This window comes from Penicillium pulvis (assembly GCF_028828015.1).
Source record: "Penicillium pulvis strain IBT 33274 chromosome Unknown contig_1_segment0_segment0, whole genome shotgun sequence".
NCBI lineage: Eukaryota > Fungi > Ascomycota > Eurotiomycetes > Eurotiales > Aspergillaceae > Penicillium > Penicillium pulvis.
In genome coordinates, this window is record NW_026643074.1 from 1,176,602 (window position 1) to 1,196,299 (window position 19,698).

At 50.2% G+C, this 19,698-nt stretch overlaps 6 protein-coding genes across 6 annotated transcripts; 5 read left to right on the forward strand and 1 right to left on the reverse strand.

Annotated features, from left to right (window-relative positions):
• Nucleotides 1-5,372: 5,372 nt before the first annotated feature.
• On the forward strand, nucleotides 5,373-7,313 carry N7503_003395 (putative serine/threonine protein kinase; the record flags this gene model as incomplete). Its single annotated transcript, XM_057062942.1, has 1 exon — nucleotides 5,373-7,313. One exon carries the CDS (start codon nucleotides 5,373-5,375, stop codon nucleotides 7,311-7,313), a length of 1,941 nt encoding a protein of 646 aa, XP_056923857.1.
• Nucleotides 7,314-8,980: 1,667 nt separating this feature from the next.
• On the forward strand, nucleotides 8,981-11,593 carry N7503_003396 (Sad1/UNC domain protein; the record flags this gene model as incomplete). Its single annotated transcript, XM_057062943.1, has 1 exon — nucleotides 8,981-11,593. One exon carries the CDS (start codon nucleotides 8,981-8,983, stop codon nucleotides 11,591-11,593), a length of 2,613 nt encoding a protein of 870 aa, XP_056923858.1.
• Nucleotides 11,594-12,073: 480 nt separating this feature from the next.
• On the forward strand, nucleotides 12,074-12,730 carry N7503_003397 (Spo12 family protein). Its single transcript, XM_057062944.1, has 3 exons — nucleotides 12,074-12,322; nucleotides 12,413-12,502; nucleotides 12,587-12,730. The coding sequence occupies exons 1-3, from the start codon at nucleotides 12,162-12,164 to the stop codon at nucleotides 12,675-12,677; spliced, it is 342 nt and encodes a 113-aa protein (XP_056923859.1). The 5' UTR covers nucleotides 12,074-12,161; the 3' UTR covers nucleotides 12,678-12,730.
• Nucleotides 12,731-13,617: 887 nt separating this feature from the next.
• On the forward strand, nucleotides 13,618-15,189 carry N7503_003398 (uncharacterized protein; the record flags this gene model as incomplete). The annotated part of the gene is made up of 4 exons (XM_057062945.1): nucleotides 13,618-13,692; nucleotides 13,807-14,052; nucleotides 14,122-14,334; nucleotides 14,383-15,189. The coding sequence occupies 4 exons, from the start codon at nucleotides 13,618-13,620 to the stop codon at nucleotides 15,187-15,189; spliced, it is 1,341 nt and encodes a 446-aa protein (XP_056923860.1).
• Nucleotides 15,190-15,633: 444 nt separating this feature from the next.
• N7503_003399 (ribosome biogenesis GTPase LSG1) lies at nucleotides 15,634-17,646 on the reverse strand (the record flags this gene model as incomplete). Its single annotated transcript, XM_057062946.1, has 1 exon — nucleotides 15,634-17,646. The coding sequence occupies one exon, from the start codon at nucleotides 17,644-17,646 to the stop codon at nucleotides 15,634-15,636; it is 2,013 nt and encodes a 670-aa protein (XP_056923861.1).
• A 384-nt stretch (nucleotides 17,647-18,030) lies between these two features.
• Nucleotides 18,031-19,569, forward strand: N7503_003400 (ribosome biogenesis protein LTV1; the record flags this gene model as incomplete). Its single annotated transcript, XM_057062947.1, has 2 exons — nucleotides 18,031-18,070; nucleotides 18,123-19,569. Exons 1-2 carry the CDS (start codon nucleotides 18,051-18,053, stop codon nucleotides 19,567-19,569), a joined length of 1,467 nt encoding a protein of 488 aa, XP_056923862.1. The 5' UTR covers nucleotides 18,031-18,050.
• Nucleotides 19,570-19,698: the final 129 nt, after the last annotated feature.

Sequence of the window (19,698 nt, forward strand, 5' to 3'; positions counted from 1 at the left end):
TGGAGCACCTCCACGGCATAATTCTTCCTGCTCCATTATGTGCGAGTTCACAGCAAGCGCCACCAGACCCATGGCTCCCACTCCCATAGGTCGAAGAGAGAGGTGGCCCCTCTGGGATCTTTGTGAGCATTGATGCGGTAGCTTCCATTTTCAGATACACTAAGAACTAATTTCTGTTATACCCCCAAGCTGCTGGCTGGAAGAGCAATTGTCTACCGGGGCTGCTCCCAGGACGTTTAGTTGATCCAACCATGAAGGCAGCCTCCTCAAACGCCCAGGTCTCACAGACCATGATGCTGTTCAATTCCCTCTATCCCAGTCTGAAAACGTGATTTAGATCAGTGGCTTTCGTCGAGGATACCAACCGGAACCAGAAGTTGCTTATCGTTTTTTTTTTTGCCACAAATCCGCTTGCATAAAGGGCTGGAAACAATTGGACCATGTGTACTTCATGCACAAAGCAAGTACTGTTATGGAAAGTAGTTCAAGTGGCAAACAATGCACTAACCCACTCAATTTGCGGGACGCTCTGTTCAATGGTCTTCGAAACCTAGGTTGCACTTCAAACTATCCTCCAAGACCTTATCAATTACGCTACGCCATTTTCTCACTAGGTATTACCTGAAAAAGAAACATTCGTCACCACAGTACTATTTGGCATCATGTACAGATGGCGTTAGACACTACGCTAAATCTCGTAGGCACAACAATAATGACTGTACTAGATATCATGCATGTATAAACTGTCGCTGAAGTTTTTCATAATACGAATTCCAATCCTAGAGGCATAGTATCTCCACGCAGCTGGTCCGCGGTAGCCGAACTGACTTCATAGGATACTTCATTTGGACCCCAAAGTGCTGACATCGATTGAAAACGGGACCACCCGGCTATACATGCACGTAGTTCATGTGCATGTATCGTCACTTTTGAACTGCTCTTGGGGTATAGGCTGCAACGGGTCGTGTCGTACGACCAAAGAACAGAAGCAAATACAGATCGGAGCGGCATACCCCGGACTTGAGAATGTTGACATCCGGATCATCAGTTTCGTTAGCAAGATGATATCAACATGACTTCAAGACCCGCATATGGCATTAATCATAACTCCGCACGTCGGAATTATTACGTTGTCCTTTAGATGAATATTCCGAGATCGGATTATGCGATAACATGCAACCCAGAGGTGTTTTAGGTGGGGGGGAATGTCAAGTCGTTTTACGTTGACATGTATAGTCCGTGGCAACCAAGAATGATGGACGCATTCAGCCCTGAAAGGGGTCATTGCTCCGCCCAACCGGATACCGATTGGAGGGGTAAACACATCCAGTACTTGCAAATAAGGCAGACAGGCATTGATTGCAATAGAGTCAATGCTCATGTTTTCTTTTGTTTACTTCTGGGTCAGACCAAAATCCGGGGTGACTTTGACTTTGACTCCAGTTGACTGGTACAACAATCGGACATGTGTGAAACGCCATTCATTTCTTCTAGCTGCGCCATTCTCGAGATGGTTAGTCCGAGTGGGCACCGGACCCCCGGCTAAGATCATAATAAGAAAACACGAGGCACTAGTATGGTCGAGGGGGGCGCTAGCGATGTGAGGTGTGGCAGATACTAATTATGATAAGGAGGGTGATCTCATTATTATCTCAAGTCGCAGATTGTAAGAGTACATGACGAATCCATAGCCTATTTGTCTACTGCAGACCCTGGTGGGAATCCCCCAGCCCCCGACAAGTGCTAACAACAAGGCCATAATAGACCCCCCCATTTTTTGTCGGATTGCACATCATCCCCCTTTGAACATCAAAGTATTGTGAACACGCCCATGAATGACGATCGTGCGGGGTAAAGTTGATCTCAAAAAAGGGTGATAATTGAGTCCATGGATTCCGCCCTATCTTATCAGGGACTAGCTTATCAGAGAAGAGAGTATCCACGGTTCGAAGGAATTTAAAGTGCAGATAGAAGTTGTACCGGATGCAGATAAGAACCCACTATACTGAGTTCTACTTGGCTTAGCTGTAATCCTCATCCTTAACAGTTCCCTCCAATAGACACAGTCCACAGGACATGGTCCTAAAATCGAGGATACTTGGATCCTAAATACGAAGGTTTAGTTTCAACTCTCTTATCTCTGGTTTAGTCCAAACTCAGAGTTTGATATGGTCGGTCGCATTGCATTTCTTGGCGCATTTTTATTGCTTCTAAACTCGATAAGTTGTACGTCCGGTCGTGCATTATAGATACTCTAAGTGACGAAACATACTTGCAGCTAACTGATGGAGGGGGAGATCAGGAGCTGAGCCGTGCACGGCGTTGCCCTGTCATATATGGCGTAGAATGCTTATCATGCACGCAACCCCAAGTGGCACATAACCGTTCCCGTCGAGATTATCGACGCATCTAACTAACCACTCAAAACATTAATCTAAGCGATCAGCTTCAAAAAGACTATTAATTTGATGGTGTTTGGGGAAATTATCGCGTGATGTGAAACCACGTCATGAGCTATGCCCAGTCGTGCCACTTGGACTCTCGAGATGGGCTGCAAGGTTTGTCCTCGCAGGAGGCGGTCAGTTCTAGTTCCTTCACCGCTGGATCTCGGGATAAAGGCCCGTGGCACATGTAGCTGCTTGGGTGTCTGAGACCAACGCAGAGTATATGAGGTACACAGTCGACTCATGTACACGGTACTTGGGTCTACATTCTTTCTTTAGACCATTCGGATCTTTCCCCCACCCGAAGACCCGAGTACGTGTCTCTTTTGGTAAAGTGGCTCCACCTAATCGGGATCAGCAGCATGACCTCCCCTGATTGACCTCCCCGCAAAATGTACACGCCTATCTGCCACATTTGCTGTCTCGAAAATCCCGCGCGCCAAAGTGGGTGGTGTCCCAGAAATGGAACATTGAAGTGGGGACCCTGGGTGCACGCGGAAGCCCTGTTTGACCAAGTACCCAAGACACAAGAAACCTTGCCTTTGCCTTCCTATGGTATGGGCGCGTACAGTTGGAAGATTCAGGAGTTAAGCCATGCAGGAGCCACTGGGGGCCAAATAAAACATAATTACCTAGAGAGGAACTTATGCATGGGTACAAAAATTCTGCCCCCTTTCTTCTGCCCCCTTGAACTCCGTACTCCGTACCTGCGGAAGTATCAACCAGGTCCAAGCTAACCTTCAAGGCCCAACAGGCCCCGGCTAAGAGACTCCGGGGCCTGCAGTAGGGGGAGTGGGTGGACCACCAATGAAAGACCATCACGCCATCACTCATCCATGGCGTCATGCACGCTGGAAATAGTGCATGTTTGGGCGCTTCATGATTGGCCGTTGCCCCAGACTCCGCTGCGGATTGCGACACATGCAGTCTAGGTGCGCCACCTTGATCCGCCCTCGGCCGCGAATGGTGTAGCCTGGCTCGGCCATTCTGACCCTCCCTCCGGCTGCTGGACTGCCGCTGGGAAAAACAACGACTCATTCTGGACTGCAGGTCCCAAGTTATTTCCTGGGAATGAGAGTTTGGAACCTTGGGACGAGGGTATCTTGGGTCAGTTTGAGTTGGTCTGTCGATCACGTAGGAGATGGGGATGGATTAATGTATCGAAATTCATTAGTTGAAGATAAGGGAATTGATCCCGTCATCTCAGATAAACAATGGCAATTTGACAATGAAGTTCGTCATTTCAAAATTCCGTGATCCAGGGTCTGTCGTCTCCCAAGGGTGGAATGTCTGGAAGGTTCATGAACATGGACGATTCTGGATTGCGTGGCGTTCTACTGATACCGGGACCCGTACGTAACAACAGATAGTTTCAACGGAAGCGGGAGATAGTATGGAAGAAACCGGAAGGGGCAGTGCAGATCGCACGAGGAACCCCGTTTAAAACAGTAATAGTACCGTCATTCATTACATTAATTACTTGCCAGAGTACCCCGTGATGACCAAGTGTCTCCATAGTACCCGAAGTACCGCGTGTATGAGGGAACTCCACTTCTTGTGACTAACTCTCCTAATGACTCCTTCTCCTCCTTAGTTCTGTACTGCCCTGCATCTATCTCCTTCGTTCCTTCCCTTCTCTCTTACTCCCTTCCCATCACACCCATCTCGTTCGTCCTCGCTTCTCTCTCACCCGCTCTCCATCATCTTCCCATCCTCTTCCGGGACTGCACTCGATCCTCGGCGATATTTACTGTACCTCAATTCGCTGTTGCCATCCGACAAGGAGTGCTACCCAATCTACCTCGTTGCTTTCGGTCCGATACTCTTCACCGAAAATCTCCTGATCGAGTCTTCAACGTGACTCTCAAACTTGCAACAGTTCCGCCTGGTCCTCGTCCAGTCAACTGTTCCTTACCCCGACTTCCATTCGCCCCCCGTCTTCGTCCTGGTTCAACTTCTACGAAGACGTCCTTGCGGATTTGTCTACCCTTCATACGTACCTGGTGAACTGCGCCTTTTGAGCGATTGAGAGTTCCTTCATCTCGGGAACCTGGCATTGAACACTCCGTCTCTTCCGGACCCCCTGGATTTGAAGGCTGTTCCGTTCCCCAGGATCCCAAACAACTCTCCACCGGCCTTCGACCCATACCCTAGCTTGCTTTAAGCTGGGACTTGCTCTCGAAGACCCTTTCGGACTCCTCTGGATTCGATCATCTATCTTCGCTCATATTTGCCTACCGGTCCCACTCATGACTCATTAATCTCAACTTCAACCCTCTGAGTCACGGCTTCCGACCTTGAACCCGGTGTTCACAGGCTTCTTTTTGTTTACGTTTTGCTATACTTTCCCATTCAAATCACGATATCACGCAGCGCTATTCTCGACTCTTTTCATCTCGACTACTCTAAGGCTTTATAACCTTAGACCTCGTCCTCCGTTACTACAACACTCTTTCACCGTTTTGTCTCGCCCCTTTTAAACAACGAAAACGACCTACAAATGAGCACATAACGGTCTCTACCCCATTTCCTTAAGCGTCCATACTCCCTTGTCTGGGTCCATTCAGCTGCGCTCTGCGCCCCCACATCATTTCCTTGTCTATCAACTTTCTCGTTTCATTGGTATATTTTTATGACCCTTTGAACCGATTCGGAACATCACTCGTCAACCTTGTTCTTTGATCCGTCTCGGTGGTCCTGTCAATTCTCGATCACAGGCCTGATTCTCTCTTCCCTTCTTGAAACTTAATCATTTCAATAGCCTGGTTGCTGTTACCTGTCACGTCTGGACCCGTCTTTCCACACGTGCACCTTTTGAGTGATTCGATTCATAGACTGTTCTTTGTCGTTGGAGCCTACATCACTTTTGTGTTTTGCATTTTTTATCTCATCTCATTACATCTCCCCTTTTTCACATCTCCCATCAACATGTTCACCGACATGGAGTCTCTCAAGAACAAGTTCGTGAAGGGCCAAATGTTGGATGGCCGCTTCCGAACAGTCGCCCCGCTGAACCAGGGTTCATTTGGGATGGTCTTCCTTGCCAAGGACACCCTTACCGACCAGGATGTCGCCATCAAGTGCTTGCCCAAGAGTGCGTCTTCTGATTCCTCGGATCCTTTCCCAATGGACGATCGATTTGAGGAACTGGAGTGTCATCGCCGCTTTGGCTCCCACCCGAACTTGGTCAACCTGGTCCACTCCTTCGAGACTGATACCCATATGTACTTGGTTTTGGAGTTCTGTGCCAATGGTGACCTGTACGAAGCTATCCGCCTGAACCGTGGTCCCTTGGAGACTGAGCATGTTCGTGACTTCATGCTGCAGTTTGTTGACGCGGTCGCCTTTATGCACAGCAAGGGCCTCTATCACCGTGATATTAAGCCTGAGAATATTTTCCTCATGTCTGATAGCTCGATGAAACTGGGTGACTTTGGTCTTGCGACCCGAGACTCCTGGTCCTACGAGGCCTGCGTCGGTAGCGACCGGTACATGGCCCCTGAGCAGTATGACCCGCCCAGCTCGGGCTACTCTCCTGCTCAGGCTGACATTTGGTCCATTGGCATTTGTTTGCTGAACATTCTGTTCTCTCGCAACCCCTTTATCACACCCACGGTTTCCGATGTGCTGTTCTCGGACTACGTTCGTGATCGTCAGTCACTGTTCGACATCTTCCCCAATATGTCTCAGGATACCTACGACATCCTGACTCATTCGTTGTCCATTGACCCAGAGAAGCGCTCCTTGTCAGAGCTGCGCCAGGGCATTGTCCGCGCTGTTTTGTTCACCACTGATGATGAGTCTTTGGATGAGTTCTGCACCGAGGACCGTGATGAGGTTGTGCCTGCGACTGCCAATCGTGAGCCCCTGCGCACTCCCTCCATCCAGAGCCCCCATGTCAACCATGGTGATTCGTTCCCCTGGGCCAAGCTCTTGCACTCGAGCCCCCAGCAACATACCCGACAGCTCTCTGCCATTCCCGACAACGAGAGCTATTCCGAGGATCTCTTCCCCGCTTCCGAAGTGGCTGGCACCTCGTGGTTCTCGACTCATGAAGCCCCCTCGATGGCCTCCGTTATCGAGTCTGCCATGAGCGAGTCTTTCACCTCGCTTCACCTTCCTCAGCAGAAGCGTCCCATGCTTGCTCGTTCTGATCCCGTTCCCATTACTGGGTCTCTTCCTAGTCATGCCACGAAGCCTCTGCCATCTCTGGCGATGGTTTTTGGCAAGAAGAACACCCAGGATCAGATCTCCAAGAGCTGGAGTGATCTTTGGGAAGAGGAGGAGTCAGAGAACGAAGATCATGACCTCCAGCAGCGCCGTGAGCAGAACTCTCGCAGCTGGAGTCATGAGAGCCAGGATACCCGCTTGCCGGATAACCTGTCGGGACTGCGCGAGCTGGACTCCGCTGTTCCCATTGATCGCTCCAATACTCCGGTCATCTCATCAACTGCCCCGCAAGCCATTCGCGCCACCCCCTTGGACGTCGATAGCAACGCCGGAAGCTCGAGCAGCACCCCTCGTCCCATTCCCCGCCAATTGTCGCCAAAGAAGTCCAATCTTGACAAGTGGTCCGAGTTGGGTAACAAGCGTCGCAACTGCAAGACTCGCGAGCCTTTCAATCCCCAGCACGCCACCGGTACCTGGCGACGTGACTGGGGTATGGGGTCTTCCGGGTTCGATCAGGCCGCTCGTACTAAGCGCGAATCGCCTCAGATCGATCGCCGTCGGCAGTACTTCCTCGCTAAGGACTGGCGCAGTGACGCTGCACACGCTCCTAAGGGCTCTCCTCGCAAGCATTCTACCTACGATGGTAGCATTGATGAAGACCTCGACCTCGTTGGTGGCTGGCACGATTTACACCTGTAGCATATTTTATTGCTTGTCACTTTGATTCCTTCAATTCTGTTTCTTTCCTGTCCCTTGCGTCCTGTTTGCCTCGTTCGATTCAGTTGGGAAAAAAGTTCAAAAAAACCCTTACCAGCTATACATTAATTGTTTTTTTTTCTTGTTCCTGCACGTTTGATTTTTTAGGTTTTGTTTGCTGGTGTTCGCCTCCTGTCCCTCAACTCGCTGCAGTCTATACTGCGGCACTGCTCTCATTGTTCTTTTTCTTTTACCTCTGTACTATATGGGGAGCAGCAGAAGGCAGGCGATGGCATCAACCAAAAAGACTAGAAGGGTGTGGAATTCATTTGGGGGAGGATTTCTTTGCGCATTCGGACAAAAGCGACTTGGACAAAAGGACAGAATTGTGGATTGAATTGGCAGCATGGGAGTCCAACTACCTATCTTGGCTCCCACTGCAGGATGAAACACGGCCGTTTTTCTTTGACGCAGATATACTGTAACTAGCTCTATATGTCATAGGAAAAATTGATCACCATCCGTGAAGACTTATTTCCTTTCCATGTAGACAACTTTCAAGGCTTCAATCAGCGTTACACGAAACATACTGCAGGGATACCTTAGCTGCAGTTCAAAGGTCGGTGTGCAGCTGCAGGTCAAGCTTTTCTTTTGACTTTAGTAAGGCTGCTGTCCCTGATCTTGGAAGTGGATCCCCAAGTGGAGCAGGTGGGAGCGGCCTGACGCATTTGCATTTGCATTTCAGGATGTACGAAGCATGCGTAAGAACTTAAGTAACCTAATTCCATCTTGTAATAACTATCGTCTTAGACCTCTAGATTGATTTTCACTCACAGGCAGCAGTGTTAGTTAAGATAACTTCAAGGTTCTGGTCATAACGGATAGCATCTGCCATTGATCCCTAAGACCCTTTTCTAAGTGGAGTAGAACCATTCTAATTTGTTTCGTACAACACCTAAAACACTTTAGCCTTTCATACATTCTAACTCATCCATAGTCTTACAGCAGGGGCCTCATGATGACCCCGCTACAGTATAGTGGGTTAAATACGCCAAGGCAATACAATCACGATTCACTATGACACAAATGAAAAAGCCCCCGTTCAACAATATAAGCACTAGACTCTTGGGCAACAAAGATATCACGCTAAAAGCCCCCAGCCTCTTCTGACCACGTATACTTGTCCTTCGTGCACAGTGCAAGGATCAGCGGTGTAAAGGGCGGTGACCCCAGCTTCAACCGCCGAGATGCCACGATCCACTTTTCCCTGTCGCGCCTAGAGCTCCCGTTGACCAGCCTTTCCCCTCGCTTCTTTCGATCCAAAAATTCCAACGCACACTACCCAATCTACCTAACGATCACGCCATATCGAATCCAATCTCCTCTCAGCCGTTGCTGCAACTACGAATTCCCTCCTACCAGTACCCTCAGACCCTGAAATTCCGCAGATAACGTCCGAGCTCGCGATTGGTCTCGCCACCACCGCACCATGCGCATATCATAACTGCCGGGCCTGTCGGAGTGAAATCATATTCGGGATTGGATCTACACTGCAGTTGCAAGTTTCATCTTAACTTCCCCCTGTCGGTGCTCTCTGTGGCTGGAATAAGCCGAGGAGTCATCGCACATCCGACTGCAGATAGCCGCTGGTTGCTATCTTTACGACCAGGATGCCGAGTGCAGGATGGTCAAGGATAGCATGGCCTTACTGCGCCGTGATTGTGCTTGCTTTATCTGGCAGTGGAGGAGGAGATCGGCTTCAGGATTCTGTGCAGACGACTCAGAATCACCAACTCTCCGACCGCACATCGGAAACGACATGCCCGGTGGAAAATATTTGGGAGGTCGAGGCGAGTATCTTTCGGTATCCAGTATGCCTTGAGACGCGATGGGGACTTGGACAGAAGTCACACCATGTTACTCCGGCATCTGATGCTGCCGCCAGTGCAGATCATACAGCAGGGTCGGCTGCTACGACCGAAAGAACTGTTGATGCAGTTGCAGAATCAACCACACAACAAGAACAGCAAGATGCAGATACCGACTCTCTACTTGACAGTTCGAGTTTCCTTTCGTTCGAAGATTGGAAGAAGCAGAATCTGGCTAAGGTTGGGCAGTCTGCTGAGAATGTTGGGGGTAATAGACGTGTCGTGGCAGCTGGAAAAGAACGACGTCAGCCGGGGATTAATAATGCGCTGGATTCATTAGGGGATGATGCAGAGATTGAACTGGACTTCGGTGGCTTCGGGGCTGAGACGCCCGAGGCTAGTCCTACGGCTTGGGGTACACCGATTCCATCGCCCCACGCAGCTGATCATCTTGACGGAGAACATGAAGAAGATATCAATACTCAGCGCTTGCAGAAAGCAGATGTTTCGCGCCGTAAGGATGCCGGGACAACATGCAAAGAGCGATTCAATTATGCATCTTTTGATTGTGCAGCTACGGTGCTCAAGACAAATCCAGAGTGCAAGGGCTCTTCGGCTGTTCTGGTTGAAAACAAGGATAGCTACATGCTGAACGAATGTCGTGCCGAGAACAAGTTCTTAATTTTGGAATTGTGTGACGATATCCTTGTGGATACTGTCGTATTGGGCAACTATGAGTTCTTCAGCTCCATCTTCCACACGTTCCGCGTGAGTGTATCGGACCGATACCCTGCGAAGCCGGACCAGTGGAAAGAATTGGGTGTTTACGAGGCACGGAATACTCGTGAGGTACAGGCGTTCGCAGTTGAGAACTCGCTCATCTGGGCTCGATACCTTCGTATCGAGTTCTTGACGCACTATGGCCATGAATTCTACTGCCCAGTTAGTCTTATTCGAGTCCATGGAACGACCATGATGGAGGAGTATAAGCATGATGAGAGTGTTGGTCGCAGCGAGGCTGAAGATGAAGAAGTTATGGAATCAGTTGAGACCGTAGAAAGTCCCAGCGATCCACAGACCGATCTACCCGTACCTCCAGTGCATGAGATTATCCAGGAGGAGGAAAAGGAGACATTCAGTGACGAAGTCCCTGCATTTTGTCCTGCTTCCCTCACTGAAGTGGAGTTGTCTCTTTTGGGGCTTGTTCATCAGACTGTCGAGACTTGTGATATCAGTGAACAACCGCCAGTAGAAGCCATCCCCGACGGAACTGCTACAACAGATCCCACAAAGCCACAGCGAGTAGATTCAACCGGCTCCACAGGGAACGCTCCTGCCATCCAGTCTGGCTCATCAGCTCCACCAAAGGCAGCAGAAGATCCTCGGAAATCAGGTGACTCTAACAAGGCTATGCCGACTCCTCCTGATGCCTCGGTTGTCGCCGCGGAGCCAGCTGCACACAACACCACCATCGAGAGCACCGGAAAATCGACGACAAACCCCAAGGAGGAGAACAGTCCACCACACGAGTCTACTAGACCTACATCCACTCAACCCCCCTCTTCTAACCCGACTACCCAAGAATCGTTCTTCAAATCCGTCCACAAACGGCTCCAAATGCTCGAGTCAAATTCCACCCTCTCCCTCCTTTATATTGAAGAACAGTCCCGCATTCTTCGCGATGCTTTCAATAAGGTTGAGAAACGTCAGCTCTCCAAGACTTCCAATTTCCTCGAAAACCTCAACGTGACCGTTCTCAACGAGCTGAAAGATTTCCGAGAACAATACGACCAGGTCTGGAAATCCGTCGCCTTTGAATTTGAGCACCAACGCTTGAAATATCATCAGGAAGTGCACTCCATCAGCTCACAGCTGGGTGTCCTGGCCGACGAACTCGTTTTCCAGAAACGAGTGACTCTAGTCCAGAGCATTATGGTTCTCTGCTGCTTTGCGCTGGTTCTATTCTCCCGGGGCTCGGGCAGCAATTACATGGAATTCCCTCGAGTTCAAAGGATGGTCGCTCGCTCCTACAGTCTACGGTCATCGTCACCAATCTTCGCCTCCCCTTCTGCTAGCCCAAGTTCTACCCGGCCCACCTCGTCCTACCATGAGAATGCCAACCACCGACGAAATCTATCAGATACGTCCTCTTCACAAGAAAGTCCTGCCAGCCCAACAGCTCCCTACGTCCCACCAACTCCGACTTCACCTCTTTCCCACGAGATGGACGACGAGAAGATTGACACGCCGCAGTCCCCAGACTCGTTGTCTGAATCTGTACCTATGCTTGGGACGCCACAGTTCCGATCGCACAGCACTCCACCTGTGATGAGCTCCCATACTCCAGATCTAGATCGAGAGGACTTTGCGCTGGCATCTGAACTCTCTGAGGTATCTGACGAGGCGACCCCATGAGGACTAATCGCATTCTGAGTTTCCACGGTGGGCTGGTCCCAACTGAAACATGTCATACCGCATCCTTTTGCCACCTGAAGGTGGAGCATTTGCATGGATTGTTTTTATTTTTATTTTTTATTTTTCCTGTTTATACGATTTACTGTATTGGCGTTCGGGTATGTTCCAGGTACCTTATGATCTGGCGAGTGTATGTTTGGATGATGCACGATAAATATTCCCACTTTTGTTCTAGACCTGTTATTTAGCTACCATTTAGCCATGCATGCTCGGTCAAATTCTACATCATACAAAACCAAGATTAAAAACATAAACAATATGACAGGAATAGTAGCCGATCAGGAATGTCATGGGTGCGTCATGAGAGTCATAATGGTGGTTGCCGGGCCAACAATCAAACCGCATTTTTCCTCATTCAACAGCAACAACACGTTTTTCTTCCTTCTTATCCGATCCGCTTGATCTGAACCTTGCAGAACCAACTGTGTCTTTGATCAATCTTGCTACAAAACCCAAGACAAACCTCTCATCTACTTCCGTCCTTCCACAACACTCTCACACATCCATAATGGACGCTACCACAACACAAGTCCAGCCTCTGGCTGACCGTTCCACCAACACCCACCTTGCCAACGCCAACGTCGACAAGACAGACATGAAGTCTGCCGATCTGTCTTCAATGGAGTACCACCGACAGGCGCTGCAGGGCAAGCAGGATAGCGGCGAGAAGTGAGTGTACTCCCAGGCTGGCTGTTGCCCGCGCAGATCAAAACGACCAAATTCCATCGGTTGACATCAATGCTAACCGTTTTTTCTTAGGCAACCAGCTGCCTATGTCTCGCCTTCGGACGATATCATGAGCCCCTGCACAAAGAAGCTGAGCGATATCAAGGGCAAGCGATTCAAGAAGTACGTTTTACCATTCATCCGATCCCACAAAGCGCACCCAGGCGCGATCGCAAAACACGAATAAAATGCTAACATTGCGCACAGTGCCGGCAAGCCCCAGTCTCTCTTCGCTAAGCTGGGCAAGAAGAGCTACGAGCAATCGTCATCGGCCGAGCAAGGTCGAACCACAGAATAAATGCAGCACTCGAACGAGTTTTTGCTGCATTATGATGTGTATTTGTGTTCTTCCTTCTTCCATTCCTCCCATTGCTGCTAGTGTCTGGTATTACTACATACCCCTCGGTTCATCCGACCCCTCGGCTGGCTCATTATCCAAAACACGGGCGCTGGACGTCTTATTTTGTTTGAAGTGGCTGCCCTGAAGTTCATCATTTATTGAACTGGGCTAGGCAGTTTGGAGCCGGGGCTTGTTCGCTGCAATGTGGTTTCTTTCTTTGGGATTTCGATCTCCTTGGTCTTTTTTCTTTCATGACCCGCAATGCCTTCTCTTGTGTCATTTGTTATTTTTTCATTGGTCTGTTATCATGGGTTACTGGGTCTTGGACTCTTTTATGTGGTAATATGTCCTGTTAAGGACTGGATAGGAGCAATGGATGGTGTGTCATTCTCAAATGTGCATTTGTAGTCGTTTCGGACTTCTAGCCGAGGTATGGGGTTGTTCGTAATGGTGGTAGTGGGGAATACGATTCTTCTACCCGAGAAGCTCAGGTCGGTTAAGGAATTCTAGAGCAGTCTACTCACCATACTTGCAAGAGCATTGGGAAACGGGGAATATTTGGTACTCCCAGACTGCTAGTACATGTAGTGTCCTGTTGCGCGCCCATTGAGACCTGGGACAACGGAAAGTCACGCATTTTCAAATATCTATTATGAAGTTCAGCAAGGTATATGAGATGTACTTGAGCAGATTTAATCATATTATTAATCGCTCGTATGTACTTAATGTACAGGGATAGCAAAGGTGGTGCCATACAACAAGTGCCCTGGGCCGAGGCAAAATCCCGCTTCTCGGCTTCTCCACTACTCCGCAATTTGCTGGCCCCAACTTATATTCGACGCTCTCTCCTCTCTCAACCCCAGATAATACCTACCCCGGTTTTATTTGAACAGTTATCATGTCTGCTTCTACTCGCATCCCTCCCATCGCTCTTCCTTTCGTTAGCGATCGGGCCAAGAAGACTCTCGATCTGGTATGACCTCACTGCACTGCTTCAGCTCACCGCCGTGGAATTACTTCGCGTCTCATCTTCCTGCCCATGAATGACGGTCATATATCAAGTACACAAGCTGATTGTCAAACTTAGGTCGAGGAATTCGTCGAGAAGGAATGTGTTCCCGCTGAAGCTCTCTTCTCCGCTCAGCTCGGCGTGGGCGAGCAGCGATGGAACACCGTCCCTGCCGTTATGGAGCAGCTGAAGGAGAAGGCTAAGAAGCTGGGTCTATGGAATATGTTTTTGGCCAAGAGCCACTTCAAGCAGGGTGCTGGATACAGCAATCTGGAATACGGTTTGATGGCCGAGTTGCTGGGAAAGAGCAAGATTGCTTCAGAGGTAGGTGACAGTCGATACCATCTCCAATGGTTGCGCCGTTTGAATATGTTGCTAATTTTACATGTTCAGGCTACCAACAATGCTGCCCCTGATACCGGTAACATGGAGGTGCTAGCCAAGTACGGCAACGAAGCCCAGAAGCAGCAGTGGCTGGCTCCCCTGCTTGAGGGCAAGATCCGCTCTGCCTTTCTGATGACAGAGCCAGATGTCGCATCCAGCGATGCTACCAACATCGAGCTCAGCATCCGTCGTGAGGGCAGTGAATATGTCCTGAACGGCTCTGTATGTCATCCATCCACCCACACCTAAGAGACTTACTAACATCCCCAGAAATGGTGGTCCTCCGGCGCCGGCGACCCCCGCTGCCAAATCTACCTCGTAATGGGTAAATCCGACCCCACAAACAAAGACACCTACAAGCAACAATCCGTCGTCTTGGTCCCAGCCGGTCTGCCCGGTATTACTATCAACCGCATGCTCCACGTCTACGGCTACGATGACGCACCCCACGGTCACGGCCACATTACCTTCACAAACGTGCGCGTCCCTGTATCCAGTATGGTCCTCGGCGAAGGCCGTGGTTTCGAAATTATCCAGGGCCGTCTCGGACCTGGCCGTATCCACCACTGCATGCGCACAATCGGCGCAGCCGAGAAGGCCCTCGAGTGGCTTATCGCCCGCGTAAACGACGAGCGCAAGAAGACCTTCGGCCAGGCTTTGAGTTCGCACGGCGTGATCCTAGAGTGGATTGCCAAGTCGCGGATTGAAGTTGATGCTGCACGACTTGTTGTGTTGAATGCTGCTATCAAGATCGACCAGGGTGATGCTAAGGCTGCTCTTAAGGAGATTGCCGAGGCTAAGGTCCTTGTTCCGCAGACTGCGTTGAATATTATTGATCGGGCTGTTCAGGCCTATGGTGCTGCTGGTGTTTGTCAGGATACGCCGCTTGCCTATATTTGGGCGGGTATCCGGACACTCCGGATTGCTGACGGTCCTGATGAGGTTCACTTGCAGCAGCTTGGTAAGAGAGAGAACAAGTCTCGGAGAGACGCTGTTGCTGCTAAGTTGAAGTGGCAGCAGCAGGAGTCTGATCGATTGCTTATTGCCTCTGGATTCAAGGCTAAGAGCCATCTTTAGTGGTTTATATACATGTCTAGGATTATTTAGTCTGGATTTCTCTTGATCGTTGGTCTAGTTCTGATAGGCTAGGTCTTCTGTTTTCGGGGGTTAGAAAAGAAGAAAAATCATACACCTGGGCATTGAATATGAAATAGTTTCATTTGCTCTACTGGATTGAATGGCCCATTTTAATTGCATATGTAGCCAGAAGCTGGAGGTTTGTGTTTATGGTTACGGGTATGTACTCAGTGTTTGATAGTTCGTATAATCGATTCAATTCATAAAACCCAACGCCTGCAAATGTCTAGATCCAAGTCAAAAATGACATGCAAAGCCCATATGTGCCGGTAACCGTCATCTCCAATCTGTCCCCCCGATGCCGTGCATGGACAAATGTAAACAAAAGAAAGAACATAGCTACATAAAAGAGGGAATCTCAATCCATCCGCGTAAAAAGCACTTTTAGTAATGGTCATCATCAACAGGGTTGTTACGCTTGGCCTTAGCCCGCTTCTTGTTACCCTTGAAGTGCTTCTTGCCGTTTCCGCCCCGCACTTCCGATACATCAACACCCCGTTCCAAGGCAATCATCATACGCTCCTTGCGACCTGTCAGATTTTGACGCATCTCCTGCCCTTGAGCGGTGTTCTTGGCGTTAAATGGAAGAGTCAAACGACCGGCCGAAGGGCCAGTGGCGGTTCCGAAGAAACCGCTGTCGAGGTTGCGGGAGCGAGGACCAGGTGCCTCATCATCTAGGCCCTTGGCGAAAGAGGCAATATCAGAGTCCAGGTCATCGTGATCGGTGACGTTTCTCGCGGCGAGAACAGCCTGGCGCCGCTCGGGGAGATGGGCAAGATCGTAAAGCTCTCGGTTGAACTCATTTGCATCAATAGGCTCCTCACCCTCAGCCACAGGGGGTGGGTGAACGTAAAGAATCTTTCCGTTCACGTAATCCTTGAGAACGTAACGGGCAGCACGCGACTCGTCGGGCTGACCCAGACCTTGAGTGGAGAAACCACGAGCGCGGGCGTAGGCACGCAGAAGCTCGCTGGCAGTTGGGACTCCAGTACCGCCCTCTTCGATGGGACGAGTCAGGATCTTCACACCGTAGATGTTCTCCAAGAAGTGCTTGGGGACACGGTGTGCGACGATGCCGGCAGGACCGGTGAACTCGCGCTGCTGGTCGATGGGCAACACACCGTTCACGACCAAGTCCGCCTTGGTACTGGCGAAGTTGGGGAACACAAGACCGGGACAATCGCAAAGCATGATCTCCGGAGACAGGTAAAGGGTCTGGAAGTGCTTAGTCTTACCGGGAGTGGCAGACACAGACACCTTCTTGGCACCCAGAAGGGCGTTGATAGTACTAGATTTACCGACGTTGGGGTAACCAACCAAACCGATGGTAGTCTTGTACTTAGTACCTTCTTCGGCATTTGGGTCCCTTTCTGGTGAGTTGGCCAAGAAAAGTGCTTCTAGCTCCTCAACATCCAGAATGTGCGGGCCAAGCGACTGGTCAGGGTCGGCAAGCTTAGCAAGAGCCTCGTCTTTCTCAGTCTCAGCATCCTCTTCCGCCTCAGATTCGGTGTCTTCCACATCCAATTTCTTGGTTGATTCAGCGAGGTCATCCTCATCCTCATCACTGTCACTGTCACTGTTGAGACCCTGCTCCTCCTTAAGCAGCTCAGCCTCAATCTTCTCCTTAGCAAGGTGAGCCGAGAAGAAACGGAAGTTGATGTTGTTCTTCTCAAAATACTCAGCCCAAGCCACTCTTTGCTTTTCGGTCAACATATCAGCCTTGTTGACCAGCAGCAAGTTCTTCTTGCGAGGATCGATCTCCTTGACATAGTTCTCCAAATCCTCCGAGCGGAACTGGAGCGGGTTTCGGGCGTCGACAATCTGAACCACGAGATGCGAACGCTCAATAACACGCCACAGCTGACGCCAGACCTCCAAGTTGCGCTCGAAAGGAGTCATCAACAGATCATTGAACTCCTGCAGTTCCGCCAGTCCACGTCGCCAGTCCAAGAGACTCTCGCGCTCCATCATCTCCAGCTGCTGGGGTGTAGTCGTAGAATCCCACTTGGGACGACGTGGGACGGTCAAGCGACTCTTATTCTTTTGTTGCTTCTGTTGGGCGTTCCTCTCCTCAGAGGCGGATAGGAGGTATGGGTTTTTCTGATCGGCGTGGATAATCTTGACGTTGTTGACTTTCTCGGCGGTAAAGTCGGTACCAGCGAGCTCGGCGGTGCTCAGGAACTCGTCGAGGGCAGCCTGCTCGGTGATAGAGCGCATCTTGACCCATGAGGCCTCGGTAGCGGCGTTGGTGATGTAGGTCTCACCCATCATGTTCTTGCGCGCAATGGCATTGTTGTGCGAAGCCTTCTTCTCCTTGGCGGCTTTGCCCTTGCCAAAGCGGTCGTTCATGAGACTGTTACCCAGTCCCACGGCATTTTTGGATTTAGCCAACACCATGGTGAATGTGGTGTTGCGATTTGGTATTGGAAAGAATGTGGTGTGAAGGAATTAAACCAACCCCGCTTGAAAAAGGAAATATTCAGATTATTCAGACACGGATAAGATAGCTGACTCAGCATCATAGATTTGATCTTTTGTTTGCCTACAAACTATTGATAATTATGACTTTTTAGAGAAATACGTGAAAATATCTTTTTTCAAAAGTCTACAGTACTTTCAATAGCAAATTATTCATAGCTATCCTCTATATCGCGTGTGAAAAAGTCTGTTATCGCCACACTGAGGACCCGAGGGGTTCGGGCATCGATAAGCCCCACGTGACCCTATCTATCCCACTTTTTTTCGCTTTTTTCGATTGAATTGGAAGTTGTACATTACCACGCATCTTTTAAGTCGTCATCATGCCGCCCCGCCAGTGGATGTGAGTTGCTATGTTCACGCTATGTCTGATGTTTGAAACTGACCCCCTCCAGTGACAAGAAGAACGCGAGCACATTCCAGCTCTTCCATCGTTCGCAGAATGACCCGCGCATCAACGATCCTGAAGCGGAAGACCGAGTCTTGCACCAAGTCAGCGGTCCCGCTCCTCCTCCATCTGGGCCATCGACAACCGGCAAGCCCCTCCGGAATCTCTCCGATCTCCAGAGCGAATTCTCGAACAATGCCATCCGTCAGAACGAGGGTGAGGCCGCCAACCATGGAATTTACTACGACGACTCCCGGTATGACTACATGCAGCATTTGCGTGAACTAGGCACCGGTGGTGGCGATGCCTACTTTGTGGAGGCTAAGCCAGAGAAGGGCAAGGCAAAGGGCAAGAGCATGAAGCTGGAGGATGCTTTGCGCCAGGTCTCTTTGGATGAAGATTCGCAAAGCGCATACGGTGCTAGCGAATTTGGTGATATGCGCTCCAACTTCACAACATACTCCCGGAAGCCGACATACCAGGACCAGCAGAACGTTCCTGATGCGATTGCTGGATTCCAGCCTGATATGGACCCGCGACTTCGCGAGGCTCTCGAGGCTCTGGAAGACGATGCATATGTGGACGATGGGGATGACGACCTGTTCGGCGATTTGACTGCCAATGCTGAGGAATTGGATCAGGGAGACTGGGAAGACACATTGTTTGATCACGAGGAGGAGGACGAGGGCTGGGAGTCTGATGCGACTGAAAAAGCGCCTGTGCAGAGAGACAGCACCGATGCTCACATTGAAGACGATGATGTATCAGAACCGAACAAGGATGTTCCACCAGGTGAGCTACCTGAGCATGATCGACCTGCTCCGGATATGCACCCAGCAGACCAAAGCTGGATGCAAGAGTTCTCCAAGTTCAAGAAAGACGCCAAATCCGGCAAGGCCCCTGCACCGGCTGCTCCCACTATCGCGCCTTCCGAGCAGCAGACTGTTGCTTCCACTGCTTTCACTGTCGGTGGCACACCCATTCGTCGCAAGAAGCGTAAGGGTGCCCTGACCAATCCCTCCGCCTACTCCATGACTTCCTCCGCCTTGGCACGTACCGAGGGACACCGGCTCCTGGATGACCGATTTGACAAGGTTGAACAACTCTATGCTCTGGATGAAGAGGACGAGTATGACGACAGCATGTCTATGATTAGTGGTATGACTGGCGCCACTGGAATGACCGGTATGTCTACTGCATCGTCTATGGCACCCAGCCTCGTCGACGGCAACGGAGAAGCTGTCTCGCGCAGCGACTTCCACAACGTCATGGATGACTTCTTGTCCAACTGGGATGACAACACCGGATCCCAGGTCAAGCGCAAGGGAGTCAAGTACAAGCGTGGCAAGCACGGAAATGAGGCCATTGGCATTCGCATGCTTGATGAAGTCCGCTCCGGTCTTGGTCCAGCTCGGTTCTCGAGCAAGCCTAAGGGCGTTCCTGGAAAGGCTTAGACGCATTGCATTGCAACATTATACGACACTGAATGGAATCCCCAATCATGGTACGGCGTTCGGGTTTATTGACTATTTTTCTGTTCACAATATCCTATCTATGCATGTGCGTTAGGATTGATATACCTT

What these genes read in the sequence shown, in the direction of transcription:
- N7503_003397 (XM_057062944.1), top strand. Translation starts at nt 12,162, where the DNA reads ATGGACGCTACCACAACACAAGTCCAGCCTCTGGCTGACCGTTCCACC. An exon ending in AAGCAGGATAGCGGCGAGAA is followed by an intron (nt 12,323 to 12,412) that starts GTGAGTGTACTC and finishes GTTTTTTCTTAG; the next exon opens with GCAACCAGCTGCCTATGTCT. An exon ending in AAGGGCAAGCGATTCAAGAA is followed by an intron (nt 12,503 to 12,586) that starts GTACGTTTTACC and finishes CATTGCGCACAG; the next exon opens with TGCCGGCAAGCCCCAGTCTC.